The sequence below is a fragment of the Myotis daubentonii genome, chromosome 5 (assembly GCF_963259705.1).
Source record: "Myotis daubentonii chromosome 5, mMyoDau2.1, whole genome shotgun sequence".
Taxonomy (NCBI): Eukaryota; Metazoa; Chordata; class Mammalia; order Chiroptera; family Vespertilionidae; genus Myotis; species Myotis daubentonii.
In genome coordinates this window covers 16,156,871-16,175,518 of record NC_081844.1, presented here as the reverse complement: position 1 = coordinate 16,175,518, position 18,648 = coordinate 16,156,871, and the positions used below count along the sequence as shown (strand labels likewise).

Genomic DNA, 18,648 nt, shown 5'->3' with positions numbered 1-18,648 from the left:
TGAGATGTCTGCATTATTTATTACAACTGCACGTGTGTCTATAATGATCTCTACATTAAAAAAAAAAATTACTGAAGAAAAAAAGTACATCGTTTGGCCAGTTATCACCAGTCTAGAAATGTCATCCTGGGGATATAATCCAAAAGAAGAAAAAACGCTAAACGCACCAGATGTTCACTACAGCGTGTTCACAACAGGGACCTAAGTGTCCCAACAGGAAAACAGGCAAATCATGACATAGCCGCCTGAGAATGACCGTCTTCTGATAGAGCAACCAAGAAATGTTTGAAAAGGGAGGTTCAAAACTGTAGCGCAACAGGGCAGCTATGTGAAGGGGCCGGGGACACGCTGCAGAGGGTTAACAGTACTCCACGGGGGGTGTGTTTCCTTGCCTCACTTGGCCTAATGTTTCATGGTTTCTGCATGGTGGGGGTGGGGGAAATAACAGCAAAAGCTATTCTTCACGTTAAATTACAAATGCCGAGTCACAGTAAGAGTCCTTTAAATCCGTCCCTTGCAGTAGCGCAAACTTGGATTTTCGGGCTCCAGGCGTGGACCCGGGGCCCTCACCCGGGTCTCGGAGGGTCAGCGCAGCGGCTCGAGCGGGCGCCGCAGCCTCACGCAGAACCCCCGGGAGTGCAGGGAAAGGACTCCCCGGCGAGGGCGACGCCGCTGCCCGGGGAGCAGTGACCATGCCAAGGTCACCACCGAGCCCGCAGCCGGCCAGGGCTCCCCGACTGTGAGTCCGGGTCCCGGCCTCTGCCCGCGCCCCTCTCCCCATCGGAGCCGCGACCCCAGTGCCCCTCGGTCCACCGCGGAGAATCCCCACATGGCGTGACGGCGGCGGCCAAGGCCTCCACCGGCGGAGCGGGGCGCCGCCAGCCCCCTCCGCCCTAGGCCAAGACCCTGAGGCGAAACCAGGCACAGTCCCCTCTTCCTTTTTCGCCCTCTCAACCCAGCTTTTCCCGACTCCGGGAAGAACCGGGAAGAGAAGGCGGAGGCGAGCGGGGCGCCGCCGGATAAATAGGGTGGCAGGCCCCGCCCACCGACCTCACTTCCGCCCTGCGGCAAGATGGCGGCGCCCGGGCCCCGCCACGCAGACTTCCGCCTCACGCCGAGACCTAGGGTCGGCCGCGGGCCGCGCCGGAGCTGAAGTCGCGACCTGCACGGCGTGGAGTCGGGACCCGCACGGCGTGGGGTCGGCGGGGGCTGGTGAGCGTCCCGCCTCGCGAGGCCTGCGGGGAGGGCGCGCCCGTGGCTCCGGCCGCGGCGGTCCGGGGAGTCGCCACGTGGGAGGGGAGGAGCTGAGACTCGAGGGAGGGACGCACCGGCTGGGGGGCGAGCGGCCAGGTGGGTGGGTCCCCGGGTAGGTCCCCGCGGTTGACGTTGCTGTCTCCCCTCTTCTCTCCAGGCAGCATGTCGGGAGGAAAGGCCGCGGGCGAGCCCAGCGCTCCGGGAGCGCCCCGCGCCCTCCTCTCTGGCGCCCGGGGGCTTATCGGACAGCGGCCGACGCCACACCTCACCCCGGGCCGCCTTCCCTCCATCCGCTCCCGGGATCTCACCCTCGGGGGAGTCAAGAAGGTACCGATTACCTCGAACCCCAGCCTCCTGGGGTACAGCGGATGCGCATGTCGGGCCTGCCGTGCGCCAGGCGTGGTGTGGGGCCCTGTGACCCTCGTACCCAGACTTCTGCCCGCAGATTTGGGGGGAGCCTGTCCTGCCTTGACGTCTAGATGCTGGAAACCAGCTTTTGACCTGGTTCTCAGAGATGGCTGGAGGGGAGAACATTCTAACTTGTGTAAAAGCAACTTAAAAGTGTTTATTTACTTTTGTGTGTGTGGTCACCGCTAAGAAGCCCAGGGGAGTTGCCAGGCACACGTTTGCCTGCGCTTGGACGGCGCCTGAATGTGCCGTGGATCGGGTGCGCACTTCTGGGCTGGAGGGTGGTGGGTCCCAGGCCTGGCCTTGGCGGCGCGGTGTCCTCTCCCTGGTGTCATGGCCGCAGATGTGAAGAGCAGCCCTTCGGTAGGGAGCGGGGCGATGGCAAGCAGAAAGCAGCCTTGCTTTTTTTTTTAAAGATGTAAGTTTGCCCGGGTGCATTCTGGTGGCAGTCCAACCTGTCTTCTGCTCGTGAGTCCTGGCACATCTGTCTGTCCTCCTTGAGCTCTTTGCTCTCTGTAGCAGTTTGAGGACTGGAGGTGAGGTTAGCTCAGGTCCTTTGCGTTTAGAAGTCCCGAGGGTCTCCTTTCAGGGGGGAGACTGAAGCTGCTAGTTTACGTGGGTCTTGGTGCCCCTTTCTGTGTAACTGCTGCCACCATGACTTGACATTTCTGTTCAGGCACCCTTCTCAGGCACATGTCTGTCTCTGTAAGTCCCCGACAACAGTGTGGAATGTACAGAAGAGAGCCATGGTGGTTTTGGTCCACAGTTGATCCCCTTTGGGAGTTTTTCTTTTTCTGCAGTGCTTTGGGATCGGAAATGACCAAATCAGTGACTCCCGTATTTCACTTTCAGAAAACCTTCACCCCAAATATCATCAGTCGGAAGATCAAGGAAGAGTAAGTAGCTAGGCCTTCTGAATACTCACCCCTTATTTATGTGCTCTGAATTTGAGCCTTGTGGGAAATACTAGTAACTAGGTATGTGGCACAGAAATTTAAATTTGTGTATTTAGTTGTTTCCAACCTGGCTCCCAGCTGATTCTAATGTGCGAGCTTTAAAAAAATTCTGATGCCTGGGAGGCCTTCCCAGAAATTGTGATGTAATTTGTTTGCAATGAAACAGAGTGATTCTCTTTTACAGCCAGAGTTGAGAGCCACTCATTTAGACAAAGATATATTAAGTTTTCCCTTAAGTTCTTTTACATTACAGCCTTCCTGTTTTCAATGAATACAAAAAATTTTTACCTTTTGGGACAGTCTCTGTAAGTCAACTTTTGAGTTATAGTTTCAATACATATCCTCAAACAAGAAGATAAAGTAAAACAAACTGAAAGGACTCTGCACACCAAGGAAGTGAGAAGAGTGTTAGACTTTGGATTGGGTTCTGTGTCTCATGATGTAGTTATTGGCTCAGGTGGAGTGGAGATATGTGGGCGAATTAAGACCAGTTCTCCCAGGAAGGGTAAGTGAGTAGTTTCCCTTAATCCATTCTCCTTTCCAGACCCAAGGAAGAAGTAACCATTAAGAAGGAGAAGCGTGAGAGGGATAGAGACCGACAGCGAGAGGGTCATGGACGGGGCCGGGGGCGACCAGAAGTGATCCAGTCCCATTCCATCTTTGAGCAGGGCCCCGCTGAAATGATGAAGAAAAAGGGTACGAAAGCTTCCGGGAGGAAGGAATCAATGGGTTTCAGTTCAGACTGCCTGAGAGAAGGGCAGTGGGATTCCCCTGTTCCCACTTTAGTTTTCCTTGCCCCTGGTGAACTGGGTGATTTCCCACAGGGAACTGGGATAAGACAGTGGATGTGTCGGACATGGGGCCCTCTCATATCATCAACATCAAAAAAGAGAAGAGAGAGACAGACGAAGAAACAAAACAGATCCTGCGCATGCTGGAGAAGGATGATGTGGGTACCAGCAGGCTGGGGGGGTGGGGGGGGGGGTGGCGTGGGGGGGATGGGCCTTCTTTATGGCAGTGGAAAGGGCCTGTGGAGTCAGGATTGGAGGAAGAATTGCTCTCTGATGTCCTGGACGCCTGGCGAGCAGAGGACTCTTCAGTTAGAAAGGGGCTAAAGTGGGCTGCAATCCCAGTGTGTGTATCTGCTGGCCAGGCCATGGCAGCCGCTGACTCTTCTTTGGCAGTTCATCGATGACCCTGGGCTGAGGAATGACACTCGAAACATGCCTGTACAGCTGCCTCTGGCTCACTCTGGGTGGTTGTTTAAGGAAGAGAATGAAGAACCAGATGTTAAACCTTGGCTGGCTGGCCCCAAGGAAGAGGACATGGAGGTGGATGTGCCTGTTGTGAAAGGTACTCTGTGTCAGTTAACATCTCGTCTCCTTTCCCGTGGCTGCCCCCCAGTCCCCACCATGGGCCTCCCAGATTGCTGCATAATAAGCAGATCCTCTCCCATTCCAGCTGTAAAATACATGGCCTGAACAAAGACACTAAAGTCTCACTCTCAGAAGGTTCATGCTGATATGAACCGGTGGGCCTAGCCACAGATACCCCTTATTAGATAAGTCACACAATTCCTCGATCCCGCTTCACAACTAGTGTTTCTCTGCAGCTTCCTGGCTGAGCGACTGGAGCAGTTGGGGGTGAAGGGATGGGTACAATGAGATGACACAGAGGGTGGCCACTTGTAGATAGCTCTTCCATTTTTGTTACTTTGGGCAGTAAAAGAGGAGCCACGAGATGAGGAGGAGGAGGCCAAGATGAAGGCTCCTCCCAGAGCAGCCAGAAAGACCCCGGGCCTCCCAAAGGATGTATCTGTGGCAGAGCTGCTCAGGGAGCTGAGCCTTACGCAGGAGGAAGAGCTGCTGTTCCTCCAGCTGCCAGACACGCTCCCTGGCCAGCCGCCTACTCAGGACATCAAGCCTATCAAGACAGAGGTGCAGAGTGAAGATGGACAGATGGTGGTCGTGAAGCAGGAGAAAGACCGGGTATGCTCAGGAATGAGTTGTGTGGAAATGTGGTGGGGGGATCGGTCAGGAAGGGAAGCAGCGACTATAGCATGAAGCAGGGGTGTGCCACCAAGCTGAATTGCAAGAACATCATGTATTTGTTCTTTCTCCCCATAAGAAACTTGGGGCTTTGTACTTCAACCTCAGTTATATGTATGTTTACTTGTTACGATGAAATACTTGAACGTGTACATGAGAGGCCATTAACCCTCATGTGCCATTACCCAGTTTCAGCAGTTGTTAATATTTGTTTGTTTGCTGTGGGTAATTTTTGTTTTGTTTTGTGGTGTGTGTTTTTTTTAACCAGTGCAAGCAGCCCTAGGAAAAGGCCCTTTTTGGGGAGCTTATGCTAACCTTTGCTGCTGATGCCTTTCTTTGGGAAAGGGTTCCCTCATGAAGGATGGAGGAAACTGCTCCTTCCCCCCTCTCAATACCCTGATTCTCTTCACAGGAAGCCAGGCTGGCAGAGAATGCTTGTACCCTGGCTGACCTGACAGAGGGTCAGGTTGGCAAGCTGCTCATCCGCAAGTCAGGAAAGGTACAGCTCCTCCTGGGCAAGGTGACTCTGGATGTAACAATGGGAACTGCCTGCTCTTTTCTGCAGGTGAGAGCCCATCCATTCAAGGGCAGAGGCCCTTTAAGAGGTGGAGGATGCTGAGGAATCGGTGCTAAGTGAGGGAGAAGGGTTCTTGGGATTATCACATTAAAATCAGGACTGATGGATGGGCTGTGTGGTTTTGTTCTCATTGCCTTCTCTGTCGATTGGCAGGAGCTGGTGTCCGTGGGCCTTGGAGACAGTAGGACGGGGGACATGACAGTCCTAGGACACGTAAAGCACAAACTTGTATGTTCCCCCAATTTTGAATCCCTCTTGGATCACAAACACCGGTAAAATGAGCAGATGGAGGATGATGGTGACTGCCCATGGCTGCTGCCTGCTCCAGACGTTTTGTTCTGAAATCTGTGTGACCCGGAACAGGCCTGTTTAGCCCACCCACTCCAGCCTCTGGCAGCCATTGCCCCAGTTTTCCCCACCGGGCCCATGTGGCTCCCTCCCACAGCAGCTGCGAATGGCACAGTGGCCTTCCCACAGCATGGATGCTGCATGTCGTTGCTGCTGGGGGACTTGTCCCTTCTATTTATTATTATATTTATGCTTTATCTCTTCAGCTGACTACATCTTTCCCAGGTGCAGAGGGGAGGGTCTGTGGAAGAGTACAGGCTCCTCCTCATGGTGACCATCGGGGTTCTCGCTGTGGGGAGTGTAAGAACTGCTGCTGCTGCTCTCGCTCCCTCCTTCCTCCTGAGGGGCAGTCGGAGAGAGAGCAGGGAATGTTTTCGTCTGAGTCTCAGTACTCAGGCCCAGCTCCATCAGTAACTAGTAGTGTGACCTTGGACAAACCACCTAACCTTTCTGAGCCTCATATTCCTTGTTTGATAAAAATGAGGACAATACCTACCTCACAAGGTTGGTGTGAGGATTAAATGGAATGTTGTAGATGAAAACTCCTTGCACAAGGCCCCCACATGTACAGTAGTCACTCAATAAATGTTAGTTTCCCTTCCCTTTGCCTGAGTCTATATTCAAACAAAATAGAGATTCTGAGAATCTCTCAGGGGAAGTGAATGCTTTGTCCCTGCATTCTTATTCCACATCCCAACCACCCTCCGACCCCCGACCCCCCACCCCAGCCTAATCCTCTGAAGGTACAGGTTCAGGCCCTTCTATGCCCTTTTTCTCCTGAGTGTTCTTAGCCAAGTACTTCCTGTTCATTGCTGTGAGGTCCTAGCTCTGGGTCCTATCAAAGTAAAGAAGTCAGAATCTTCCCAGCACCTACGAATGCCTTTAGGTGACACAGTGGTCTGAACACTTGTTCCCCCTACCCTCACCCCTGGAATAAGTACTCTTCTAGCTTCCATTGAAGGGTTTCTCAAAAGAGCAATTAATAATTCTCATAGGGAATTAACACTACACTAAGTCAACTACTGCTAAAGAACAACCCTTGGTAAGATAAAAGTTAGCCCTGGCCACTGGCTCAGTTGGTTAGAGCATTGTCCCATGCACTGAAGGGTCATGGGTTTGATTCCCCGTCAAGGCACAGAACCAGGTTGCAGATTGGATCCCTGGTTGAGTGTGTGTGTGGGAGGCAACTCATCAGTGTTTCTCATATCAATGTTTCTTCCTCTCTAGAATCAGGGAAAAACATCCTCAGGTGAGAAAAAAAGAGAAGTTGAGATTTATTAAATAACTAGAGGCCCAGTGCACCAAATTTGTGCATTGGGGCGGGGCCCTCAGCCTGACCTGCACCTTCTCCAATCTGGGAGCCCTCAGGGGATGTCCAACTGCCAGTTTAGGCCCAATCCTCCAGGCAGTTGGACATCCCTCTCGCAATCCGGGACCTCTAACTCCTAACTGCTCACCTGCCTGCCTGCCCTAACCACTCTGCCTGCCTGCCTGGTCCCCCTAACTGTCCTCCCCTGCTGGCCTGATTCCCCTAACTGCCCTCCCCTGCTGGCCTGGTCACCCCTATTAACTTTTTTTAAAAAATCTTATCCCCTTCACACATAATTGTATTTGACTTCCTTATTGACTTCTCCCTCACACAATTTTTCTCCTTTATGTAACACTTTTTCCTACTGACTCATTTATAAACTTCTTTCCTCCTTATCTCCTACTTTTGTTCCATCATCCTTCCCATCTATCTCCTACCCTCCCTCCCTCCCCACATTCCTTCTTTATCTTTACCCCAGCCCTCCCTCCCCTTTTCCTTCCCACCTTAATTTTTTTCTTCACTTCCTCCCTCAGACCTGCTTTGCTCCCTCCCCCATTTCTTCCTTCTTCCCATTCTCCTTTTAAGCTCTACAGGCTCCCCTTTAAAATTTTTCTTCCCTTCCTCTTTCTCTCTCATCCTACCTTTCCCATATACTCTTCTCTACTTACTTCCACTGTTTCAATATCTATCTATCTACCTGCCTAATTATTCACTATCATTTATCATTTTTCTTTTCTGGCTCCTACTTTTAAAATCTGTCCCCAATACACAACTATACTTGATTTTCTTTCTTTTTTTTAATAATATATTTTTTTAATTTTTTTTACACAGAGGAAGGGAGAGGGATAGAGAGTTCGAAACATCGATGAATGAGAAACATTGATCAGCTGCCTCCTGCACAACCCCTACTGGGGATGTGCCCTCAACCAAGATACATGCCCTTGACGGGAATCGAACCTGGGACCCTTCTGTCTGCAGGCTGATGCTCTAGCCCAGCCATGGGCAAACTATGGCCCGCGGGCTGGATCCGGCCCGTTTGAAATGAATAAATCGGAAAAAAAAAAAGACCGTAACCTTTTATGTAATGATGTTTACTTTGAATTCATATTAGTTCACACAAACACTCCATCCATGCTTTTGTTCCGGCCCTCCGGTCCAGTTTAAGAACCCATTGTGGCCCTCGAGTCAAAAAGTTTGCCCACCCCTGCTCTAGCCACTGAGCCAAACCCGTTAGGGCTATACTTGATTTTCTTTATAGCTCCTACAGTTCACTCACACATCCTCTTTCCTTCTTTAACTCTGCTGTCTGCTGACTCCTTTATAAAGTTCTTCCCTCCTTTCCCTTCCTCCCCCCTCCTCCCTCACTCTTTTACTCTTTTTACAGGCTAATTAAAAATTCTATGCTTTTCATCCTGTCTTAGTACTGACTTCTTTCCTCTGGGATGTGTAGCAGCCTCTGTTTGGGCACTCGGGCCCCTCTCACATCAGCTTTGAGGGCCTGAGCAATGACGCAGCTGTGTCTTGCTGACAGTGGCTCATGCCTCCCCTCTGGGAGTCAGGGGAGCGTCCTCCTGGGCCGGGGCCAGGGCCAGGGCCAGTGTCCATCGCAGGGACCGCTGCATTACTCACGCAAGAGGCTTTTCTCCTGTTGCGTGCCGAAGCGGAGGTGGGGGCGGGGGTGCGGAGGCCTTTCCCATTCCCCAGCGTGCCTGCTCCCATGCCTCAAGCAGCTCTCTGTCTGCTCCTATCCCGAATTCGTAGGCGATGGGCGTGCTTGCACAGGCATGGTTGGGGCCCAGCTTGTCCTTGGGGGGCATTCCACCAGGATGCAAGCTCCTGTCTGGGTTGGACCAGGCCGATGAATGGATGGACAGCTAGAGAAAGCCATGGCGGCTTCCCTGTGGTGTGAGGGTTGCCTGTGGTCTCCACGGTGGCAGGGCCAGGTTCACGTGGCAGGAAGAGACTTTGAGGTTGTGCACTTGGGAGGATTGACCAGTGCCCCGGGCATCATGGGGCCACCTTATGTGTCTGTGGCAATGGGCTCCCTGTGTTGTTTACCCAATGGCTATCCTGCTTTACCTCGACGTCCACTCGTTATCGCACCCGGGCCCTTCCTTCATGTTGGGTCCACACGCTCTCGATTCGTGTGTGCGACCCCTGCCGGGGGTCACTGCCGACACTCACACTCCCTGGTTGGTGTCTGCTGATTGTGCCCTGAGAACTGGCCTTCTGCGTGCGGGTGTCACCACGCAGCCCCCTCACTTTCCTGGCCTGGCTCCAGGGGCAGGGAAGCGAGCCTCATGCAAGTCCCCTGGCTGTGCGTGCAGCCTGTTGAATGGTCGTTACTGTAACACCGTAATGGACAGTTTGCATATTGCCTCTTTATTATGTAGATGGACTCTTTGACACTTGACAGATGACATTCCACTTTAAAAGCTTTGAATTTGAGGGACCCAGCTAGAGGCAAGATGGTAGGCTCATGGTGAGCAGATGTTAAGGGATGAAAATAGGTGTGCCTACAAGCAAATTTTAAAAGCATTTTCTCTTCAAATCTTTTCCTGTACCACCTGATAAGCATCTTGATTCACTGTGGCAGTATCAGCAGTGAAATGGGCAATATCAAACAACTATTTTGAAACATTTATTTCCGATCCAGAATGGAGCTTTATAGTGTGTCTATCATAAATCCTCATACTCTCCTCTTCTAGATGACTATAATTGCAAAGTAGAACTTGCTTTGACATCTGGTGGCAGGATAATAGTTTGCTACCATCCTTCTGTAGATATTCCATATGAACACACCAAGCCTATCCCTCAGCCAGATCCTGTGTATAATTATGAAGAAACACAGGATCAAATACTGAAAACCAGATTAGAAGAAAAAGATGAACACTTTGAGCAAGGACCCATGATAGAACAACTTAGCAAAATGCTCTTTACTACTAAGCACCATTGGTATCCTTAGGGACAGTATCATACACGTCGTAGGAAACTGAATCCTCTAAAAGACAGATGATATTGAAGTTTTCAGTAAAATGCTGTCCTGTCCTCATTTGCCATTTGAGAAAATGCAATCAGGTATATTCACTACTATGTAATATAGTAAAATAATAATAAAATGTCTTTTTATCTAAAAAAAAAAAAAAAGCTTTGAATTTGAAAGCACACCTCTGTCTCCTAGCATCATCAGGTTCACCCACTTGGCTTGGGTCCCTATCCCCACTGGCCATGCTGGCCTTTTTTAGTTCATGGGCCTTGTTCTTTTCACCAGGTTATCACACTATTCTTATTTTATTTTATTGTTTTCAGAGAGAAAGGGAGAGGGAGAGAGCGAAATATCAATGATAAGAGAATCGTTGTTCGGCTGCCTCCTACATGCCCCACACTGGGGCTCAAGCCCGTAACCCAGACATGTGCCCTGATCAGGAATCAAACCATGACCTCTTGGTTCATAGGTGGACCCTCTACCACTGAGCCACACCACCTGGGCTGGTTATCACACTCTTGATCCTTCCATTGTGTAGGCCCTGGAGGAGCAGCTTCTCTGCCTCGGGCCTTTGTCCACAGGGCTGGATTTTTCCATGGTTCAGTGAGGGTGGGGCATCTTAGAGGTTAGGGCAAGCCTCCTGCAACAGTGACTCTGGTTATTAGATGCCAGTCTCACAGCTCCCTTTCCTGTGAACTTAGCAAACTGCCTCTGAAACGGATGGACCACAATAAGAGCGCTCAGTAAGAATGCATCCTGACTTACAAGTAACCTCAGAGGTTTTGGGTGGATATGCCTGCCTTTAGTTTCTTCCTTCTGTCATGGCTGGGGCTTTTTCTACACTGAGCTCTTCAAGCTGCCTAGCCAGCAGCTGTGAGGGAATTGAATATTTAATCACCACATGGCCCCTTCTATAGCTAAGAGCTCACAGGAACTCTGTTGGATGGTCTTCTGGTCTCTTCTCACTGTAGCCTAGACCAGAAGGTTTCTTGGAGACATGTTTGTGGAAGTCCTATTTGGCCTAAGGTTGAGCTATGAGGAGCCAGCTGCTTTTTGTTCTCTGGGCTTCAATGCTTTCCTGTTTTATATAGCTGTTTTATATAGCTAATGCATTGCCAGTGGGTCTCCATTGTATTCCTCTCTCTTGTTTCTTTGGCTCAAAAAATACTCTTCTGCTTTCCTAGGCCAACTCAAAGACCCTGCTTCGTTAGATGTTTGGTATTTTTCAGTCTTTAGTTCTTCAACTCTTCCAAGAAAGCTTAAGGAGCCCTAGCCAGTTTCACTCAGTGGTTAGAGCATTAGCCCACAGACTGAAGGGTTCTGTCTTCCATTCTGGTCAAGGATATGTACCTCAGTTACAGGCTCAATCCCAAGAGCTGGTCAGGGTGGGAGGTAACCAACTGATGTATCTCTCACATTGATGTTTCTGTCCCCCTTCCTTCCACTCTAAAAATTAATGGGAAAAATATCTTCGGGTGAGGATTAACATACACACAGAGAAAGTTTGAGGAGGAGCATGTACCACTTTCCTGTTCACCATTTCAGGTACCTCAGGGTTGAATGTTAATGACCCAGAGTCAAAATCCCCACAACTTGTCTTTATTCCCTGATTCACAGATTAGATGTAAAAGTGTGGAATAAAGACAAGGCAAATCTGCTTTTTTGGCTGAGCCTCTGAAATATACAGTTCTACTCAACAAATCAGTGCAAATAATGGTAGTAAAAAACCCAAAGCAACATTCATATATGGGTGCAAATGTATTACTTCCTGCATCTGTATGTGCATGTTTTTAAGACACCAAAAGAGAGAACTATAGGCTTGATCTTCTTTTAACCATGTGGTTAAGTGACAGATGTGGGCTTTAGAGTCAGGATTGGGCTTGAATCCAACTCTACCTGTCACTTTGGGGAAAATTACTTCTCTAAGCTCAGTTTTCTTTCTTTTATATAAAAACTAGAGGCCTGATGCACGAAATTCATGCAAGAGTAGGCCTTTCTTTCCCCTGGCTGCCTGCACCGGCTTCCCTCTGGCACCTGGGACCCAGCTTCCCTTGCAGCCCCGGCTTTGTCCAGGAGATTGTTATCTGGTCTAATTAGCATATTACACTTTTATTATTATAAATGAGATAACAGCCCTGGCCAGTGTGGCTCAGTTGGTTGAGCATCATCCCATGCACCAAAAGGTAGCTGGTTCACTTCCCAGTCCAGGCACATACCCAGGTTGTGGGCTCAATCCCTAGTAGGGGGTGTGCAGGAAGCAGCCAATCAATGTTTCTTTCTCATGTTGATGTTTTTTCTCTCTGCCTCTTCCTTCCTCTTTATCTAAAAACATTTTTTTTAAATAGATAACAGCTCTGGCTGGGTAGGTCAGTTGGTTAGAGCGTTATCCCATTCAATTTCCTGTCAGGGCAAATACCTGGGTTGCAGGCTCCATCCTTGGTCAGGGCATGTATGGAAGCAACCAGTTGATGTTTCTGTCTCACATTGATGTTTCTCTCCCCCAAACCCCTAAAATCAATAAAAACATATCCTCACATGAGGATTTTTTAAAAAAAATTTAATGAGATAGCAGTAGGTATTTAATAGGGTTCCTTTTAAATTAGAGTGGACTTAAAGCATTTATTTGGTGCCAGACAGAAAACTGCTTCTAGCAGGATATGGTTGTCACGAGTAACAGGAAACTAGGCTGACAGTGACATAAGCAATAAGAATGTTTAATTCTCCCGTGTGAAGTCTGGAGATAGCTGGTTCCAGAGCTGGGTAGTAGCCAAAACCTCATCCAAATTTCCTTGGATTGATTTATTCTGCCATTCTCAGTTCAGTGTTGCAAAGTGACTGCCACAGCTCAGCATTATTTCTTCAAATGACAGTACCCAAAGCCAAAGCAGGAATCAAAGTAGACAGCAGTAAAGGAACTTCCTCATTGTGCTCTTATAAAGAAAGAATATTCTTCAGAAGCCAAAGAGACTTGCCCTTGTGTCTTATTGATAGAGCTGGGCCACATACCCACCCTTAGGGTACTGGCAAAGGGGCATGGGTACACCGGTTTTCTCCATTGATGGGCATCCTGTTGCCTGACATAGGGTTTTGTTAGTAGGGAAGAAGCAAGAATGACAGGTAGGCAGACATTCCATAAGAGTTGCCATGTTGTTAAAATACTATCTATTGCAGTAGAGTTAAAGTATATCTAGATAGAACTTTTTAAATGTTAGATTACCTTTTATAGTATAAAACAAGTTTTAACATTTTAGTGCACCTTCTTTCAGACTCCATAACTGTATATTATGTATAATATATTATGCAGTTTTACCATGTGCTTTATCTCACAAAAAATATAAATAGTTCTCCCATGTTAATGAGCGTCTTTTTTTAAAAAAAAAAATATTCCTTTATTGAATTCAGAGAGGAAGGGAGAAGGAGAGAGAGATAGAAACATCAATGATGAGAGAGAATCATTGATTGGCTGCCTCCCACACACCCCCGACTAGGGAATGAGCCGCAACACAGGCATGTGCCCTTGGCCAGAATCGAACCCGGGACCCCTTAGTCCGCAGGCTGACGCTCTATCCACTGATAGGGCGTGCTAGGGCAGGTCTTGTATTTCAGGTACTTCTGCGAAAACAACCTTTAATCCTCACAGACCTACGCACATGGTTCAGTTGAGTCACTCAACCTCAAACATTCCCCCGGAGCAGGATAATCAGGAATTCTTTTGGAAATGTCTCTTGCACTATACAACATAAGAGTAAGAGCTATATTAGAATCTATCTGTGGACTATCAAAATTCTCCCAAAAATCACTGATTTGGGGACATTTTGTTTTTTCCAGTTTACTATTTTTAAAATGACATGATAAAATCATATAATTGCTGCCAATAACCTCAATTATTTCCTTAGGATTCTTTATTAAAAATGGCCTTGCCGAGACTGGTGCAGCCATTATGGAAAACAGTATGGAGTTTCCTCAGAACATTAAATATGGAACTTCCATTTGACCCAGTGATCCCACTTCTAGGAATATATCCTAAGAAACCCGAAGCACCAATCAGAAAGAATGTATGCACCCGTATGTTCATAGCAGCACAATTTATAATAGCTAAGATCTAGAAACAGCCCAAGTGCCCATCAGTAGATGAGTGGATAAAAAAAGCTGTGATACAGCCCTGGGTAGTTTTGCTCAGTGGATAGAGCATCGGCCTGTGGACTGAAGGGTCCTGGGTTCGATTCCGGTCAAGGGCACATGCCTGGGTCTCAGGCTCGATCCCCACTGGGGGGCGTGAAGGAGGCAGACGATCTGATTTTCTCTCATCGATGATGTTTCTATCTCCCTCTCCTTTCCTCTCTGGGATCAATAAAAAATATATATATATTTTTAAAAAGCTGTGGTACATTTACACCATGCAATATGCAGCAGTAAAAAAGAAGGATCTCTTACCCTTTGATACAGCATGGAGGGACCTGGAGAGTATTATGCTAAGCGGAATAAAGCCAGTCAGAGAATCTCACTCATATGTGGAATCTAATGAACAAAATGAATTGATGAACAAAATAGATCCAGAGACAAAGAAGCATAGAATAGACTGCAGAACCTCAGAGGGAAGGCAGGGGAGGATGGGTGGGTGGGAGATGATCAACCAAAGAACTTGAATGCATATATGCATAACCCATGGACAAAGGCAATAGGGTGGTAAAGGCCTAGGGCAGAGGGCGGGGGTGGGCTAGAAAGGGTCAATGGGGGAGGAGGAAATGGGACATATGTAATACTTTCAACAATAAAGATTTTTAAATGTTTTTAAATAAATAAAAATTTTAAAATGGCTTTGCTGAATCAAATCTATAACATTTTCACCTCCATACTGCTTGCACCTATCTGTTCACATGCCCGTCAACAGTGTGTAAGAGTTGATCTTGTATTTATAAAGTTAAAAGTATAATCACGATTCTGTTTTTAAACTATACAAATATACAAAGATGCTGAGTAGGAGACTGACCTTGCTGACCCTCTGAATAGGTAACTAATGTTCTCTCTTCCCTCCGTCATACACCGAAGGGCTGATGTGTGAGGAACGCCCTGCTCCCACGCTTTCCCAACTGAGTTGTGTTTTTCCCAAGCTGTTTCTGCCGGTTACGTTTATTATTGTGATTGCATAATTCAGTTAAGCATTCTGTAAACTAGTAAAATATGAGGGCTAAATAACTTTTTTATGAAAATAGGGTAAATACCTTGTTTAATTGAACATATACAGCGGGGCCTTGACTTACGAGTTTAATTCGTTCCATGACGGAGCTCGTAACTCAAATTACCCTTATGTCAAATCTTAAAGTGAACGAGTGAGACACGTGATGCTGGGCTGATATTGTGGCGTTCACTGTGACGTTCGCTGCACCAACTAGCGGTGGGGTATCTGAAGCTGGCTCGTAACCCGAATTTTAGCTCGCAACTCAAAGCAAAAAATCGGCTGAGAGATGGCTCATATCTCGAAAAACTCGTTAGTCGGGACACTCGTAAGTCAAGGCCCCACTGTAAACTGATAAAATGTAAGTGCCAAAAGAAAGTTATTTCTATGGTAAGTGCTTTGAAAGACGTAATACAGGCGAGTCGCTGAAAAATCCTGTAGAATTAAGTTTAGGCAAGATAAATGTAAAGATGGGGGGACATTGTAAACATCCAGGGTAATTCTGCATTCAGATTGCTTCTATTCTACCTTGGAGAAAGCAAACCAGTGATCTTAGCAGTGCATTATGGGTTTGTGTAGTTTTTGTGGAGTGCTAATCCATGGGTCCATACTCAAAGAAAAAAACTTGTCCCTACCCCAAATGACTAGTGGACACATGACCGTTTATAAGTGATAAGTTAAAAGAAAATATTTAGCCCTAACCGGTTTGGCTCAGCGGATAGAGCGTTGGCCTGCGGACTCAAGGGTCCTAGGTTCACCCTAGCCAGTTTGGCTCAGTGGATAGAGCGTCGGCCTGCGGACTGAAGAGTCCTAGGTTCGATTCCGGTCAAGGGCATGTACCTTGGTTTCGGGCACATCCCCAGTGGGGAGTGTGCAGGAGGCAGCTGATCGATGTTCCTCTCTCATCGATATTTCTAACTCTCTATCCCTCTCCCTTTCTCTCTGTAAAAAAATCAATAAAATATATATTTAAAAAAAGAAAAGAAAATATTTAAAATAGGTGGGGTTTATTTTAATTTAAAAATGTCCTCCAAAATATCTGTTAAGATTAGGTTCAGCTATGAGAAATAGAGCCCCAAAATAACAGTGATTTTAACAGAATTTTATTTTTCTCTTGTAAAAGCCTAAAGATGTACAGTATGAGGCAGTATGGCAGCTCTGCTCCACAAAGCCCCAAGGGTCCCCGGTTGCTTTCAGCTTATCCTCCCACGGTATCGGGGCTGTGGCCCACATCCTCACGTTGTGATGGGAGACCAGAGCTCCAGTCATGGCACCAACCCCGGCGGCCAGATGAATATAAGTTTCATATTCCCCAAATGACAGGGGTGTCTCATTTCCTTTCAGGAAGGTTCCTGGGAGCTATCCCATAACATTCATGATTACCGAGTAGGGACAGTCAACCCTGGTCTTGAAGGAGGCTGAGAAATGTGGTCTCGAATGAGCAGGTACCCTCCTAAAAGTCAAGGTTCATTATCACGGAAGAAGAAAGAGTGGACACAGGACCAACCAGCAGCGCTGTTACATCTATTGGACTTAGGTCAGGAATAACAAAATAGGGCAAGAGGTATGGACGCATGGAACAGACCTCAGCTGTGGGGGGAGGGGCGGTGGATAGGAAGACATTAGCCAAAGAACGTTTACGCATATATGCATAACCCACGGACACAGACAATAGCATGGGGAAGACCAGGGGTGGGGCGGAGGGGGTCAAAACAGAAGAAAATGGGAGACATCTGTAATACTGTTCAATAATATTTGGACTATATAGTCACCTCCTTAAAAAAAAAACCCATGCCCTAGCCGGTTTGGCTCAGTGGATAGAGCATTGGCCTGCGAACTGAAGGGTCCCAGGTTCGATTCCAGCCAAGGGCACGTACCTGGGTGGAGGGCTCAATCCTCAGTAGGGGGCATGCAGGAGGCAGCCGATCAATGATTCTCTCTCATCATTGATGTTTCTATCTCTTCCTCTCTGAAATCAATAAAGAAATACATATTTATAAAAAGAACCTGAAGAGCAGTATGGACTTTATTTAATAATAATGTATCAATCTTGGTTCATCAGCTGTAACAAATATACCACACACACAAGATGTTAATAGGGCAAACTATGGGAATGGGCATATGGGAACCTGTACTTTCTGATCAGTTTTTCTGTAAACTTAAAACTTCTCTAAAATAAAGTCTTAAATACACACACACACACACACACACACACACACACAATAACTGAACAAACACTGGTCCCAACTGACAGAGAAGAGCTTCCAATGTGCATCACTTACGTAAGCACACACTCAACGGCAGCGTAGGTACCATGCGCTGCTGTAACCACTTCCTGGCACACACTCCCAGTGCCCCGGCCCCGCCTGTCTTACTCATCTGAAAAACCCCACTTTTGGGTAAGTCTAAATCTCTGCCAGCTCAGCATCTGCCCTGAGGGCTTAGACTTGGCTAGAGAAACACCCATAACCAAGTGGAGTGCTCTCACCTTAAGACCAATATTCTACTACATTTTCCTTGTTCACTGCCCATAGAATACTTCCTAACACCTTTTCCTAAGTCCTCAAACCTGCAGCACCTCTCCCCTCTTATGCTCAGTTGATGACCCTGCTTTTTGGTGCATTAAGAGAATAGAAGCAATGAGAGAGCATCGCATTCCCACTACCGCACCCAGCAGTCTGTTTGCATCTTTGTCCAGGTGCAGTCTCCTGTCACTGTGGATGAACTGTACTCCTCCGAGACCAGGCCCCTCGCTAGGCACTAGATTCCATCCCCTTTTACCTACTCAAAGGATATTGCTCAGAACCCTTGACCCAAGTGTATGTGTGCTTGTGCGTGCGCGCGCGCGCGCGCGTGCACACACACACACACACACACACATACACACACACCCCGGTTCCCCCTCTATTAGATTAGCTCACAGAGCTCACAGGATACAATAGGCTCCTCTGGATCCATCTTGAAAATAGCAAATTTCCCTTCAAGTTTGCATTGGCCTCCAGTGATCACTATGTTCTGCTTCTTGCAGCACAGCTTCTTGAAAGAGTTGCCTTTACTTGTCCCCACTTCCTCTCCATTCCCTCATGAACTCATTCCTATCAGCCTTTCTCCACTGCACCCAACAGCTCTTCTCAAGCTCACCAGTGAGGCCTTTACCAAACTCAAACATAAACTTGCAACCCTAATTTACCGAACCTATGGTCACATTTGCCAGTTAATCACTCCTTCCTTTCTCAAATACCGTCTTTTCTTCGCTCTGAGGTTACTATCCTAATTGTTGCTTATTGTCTCGCTGGATGTGCTCCTCTTCTCCTTTCCTGGTATCTCCCCGTGTCCCCACCTCTAAACATGGGAGTGCCCAGGGCTCGGGCCTTAGAGTGTTGCTCTTGCCTGTTACTCTCATTCCCTCAGTGATCTCATCCAGATCATAGCTTTCAACTCTGCCTATTTATTATCTCCAGCCTGTCTCCAAGCCTGACATCCAGTTGCCTAATCTCCTGCCTCTTCTTGTATGTCCAGTAAGCAATTCAATCCTAACTACCAATTCTGGGAAATACAGGGCCCAAAATAACCCATGAGAGTCCAG

General features: G+C 47.8%; 1 protein-coding gene and 1 pseudogene across 1 annotated transcript; both read left to right on the top strand.

The window, feature by feature from the left end:
• Window positions 1-1,047: 1,047 nt before the first annotated feature.
• On the top strand, window positions 1,048-6,192 carry POLR3D (RNA polymerase III subunit D). The gene is made up of 9 exons (XM_059696018.1): window positions 1,048-1,212; window positions 1,412-1,581; window positions 2,515-2,558; window positions 3,163-3,314; window positions 3,443-3,567; window positions 3,803-3,971; window positions 4,341-4,606; window positions 5,079-5,231; window positions 5,397-6,192. The coding sequence occupies exons 2-9, from the start codon at window positions 1,417-1,419 to the stop codon at window positions 5,517-5,519; spliced, it is 1,197 nt and encodes a 398-aa protein (XP_059552001.1). The 5' UTR covers window positions 1,048-1,212; window positions 1,412-1,416; the 3' UTR covers window positions 5,520-6,192.
• A 3,294-nt stretch (window positions 6,193-9,486) lies between these two features.
• On the top strand, window positions 9,487-13,042 carry LOC132234481 (large ribosomal subunit protein mL42-like; annotated as a pseudogene).
• Window positions 13,043-18,648: the final 5,606 nt, after the last annotated feature.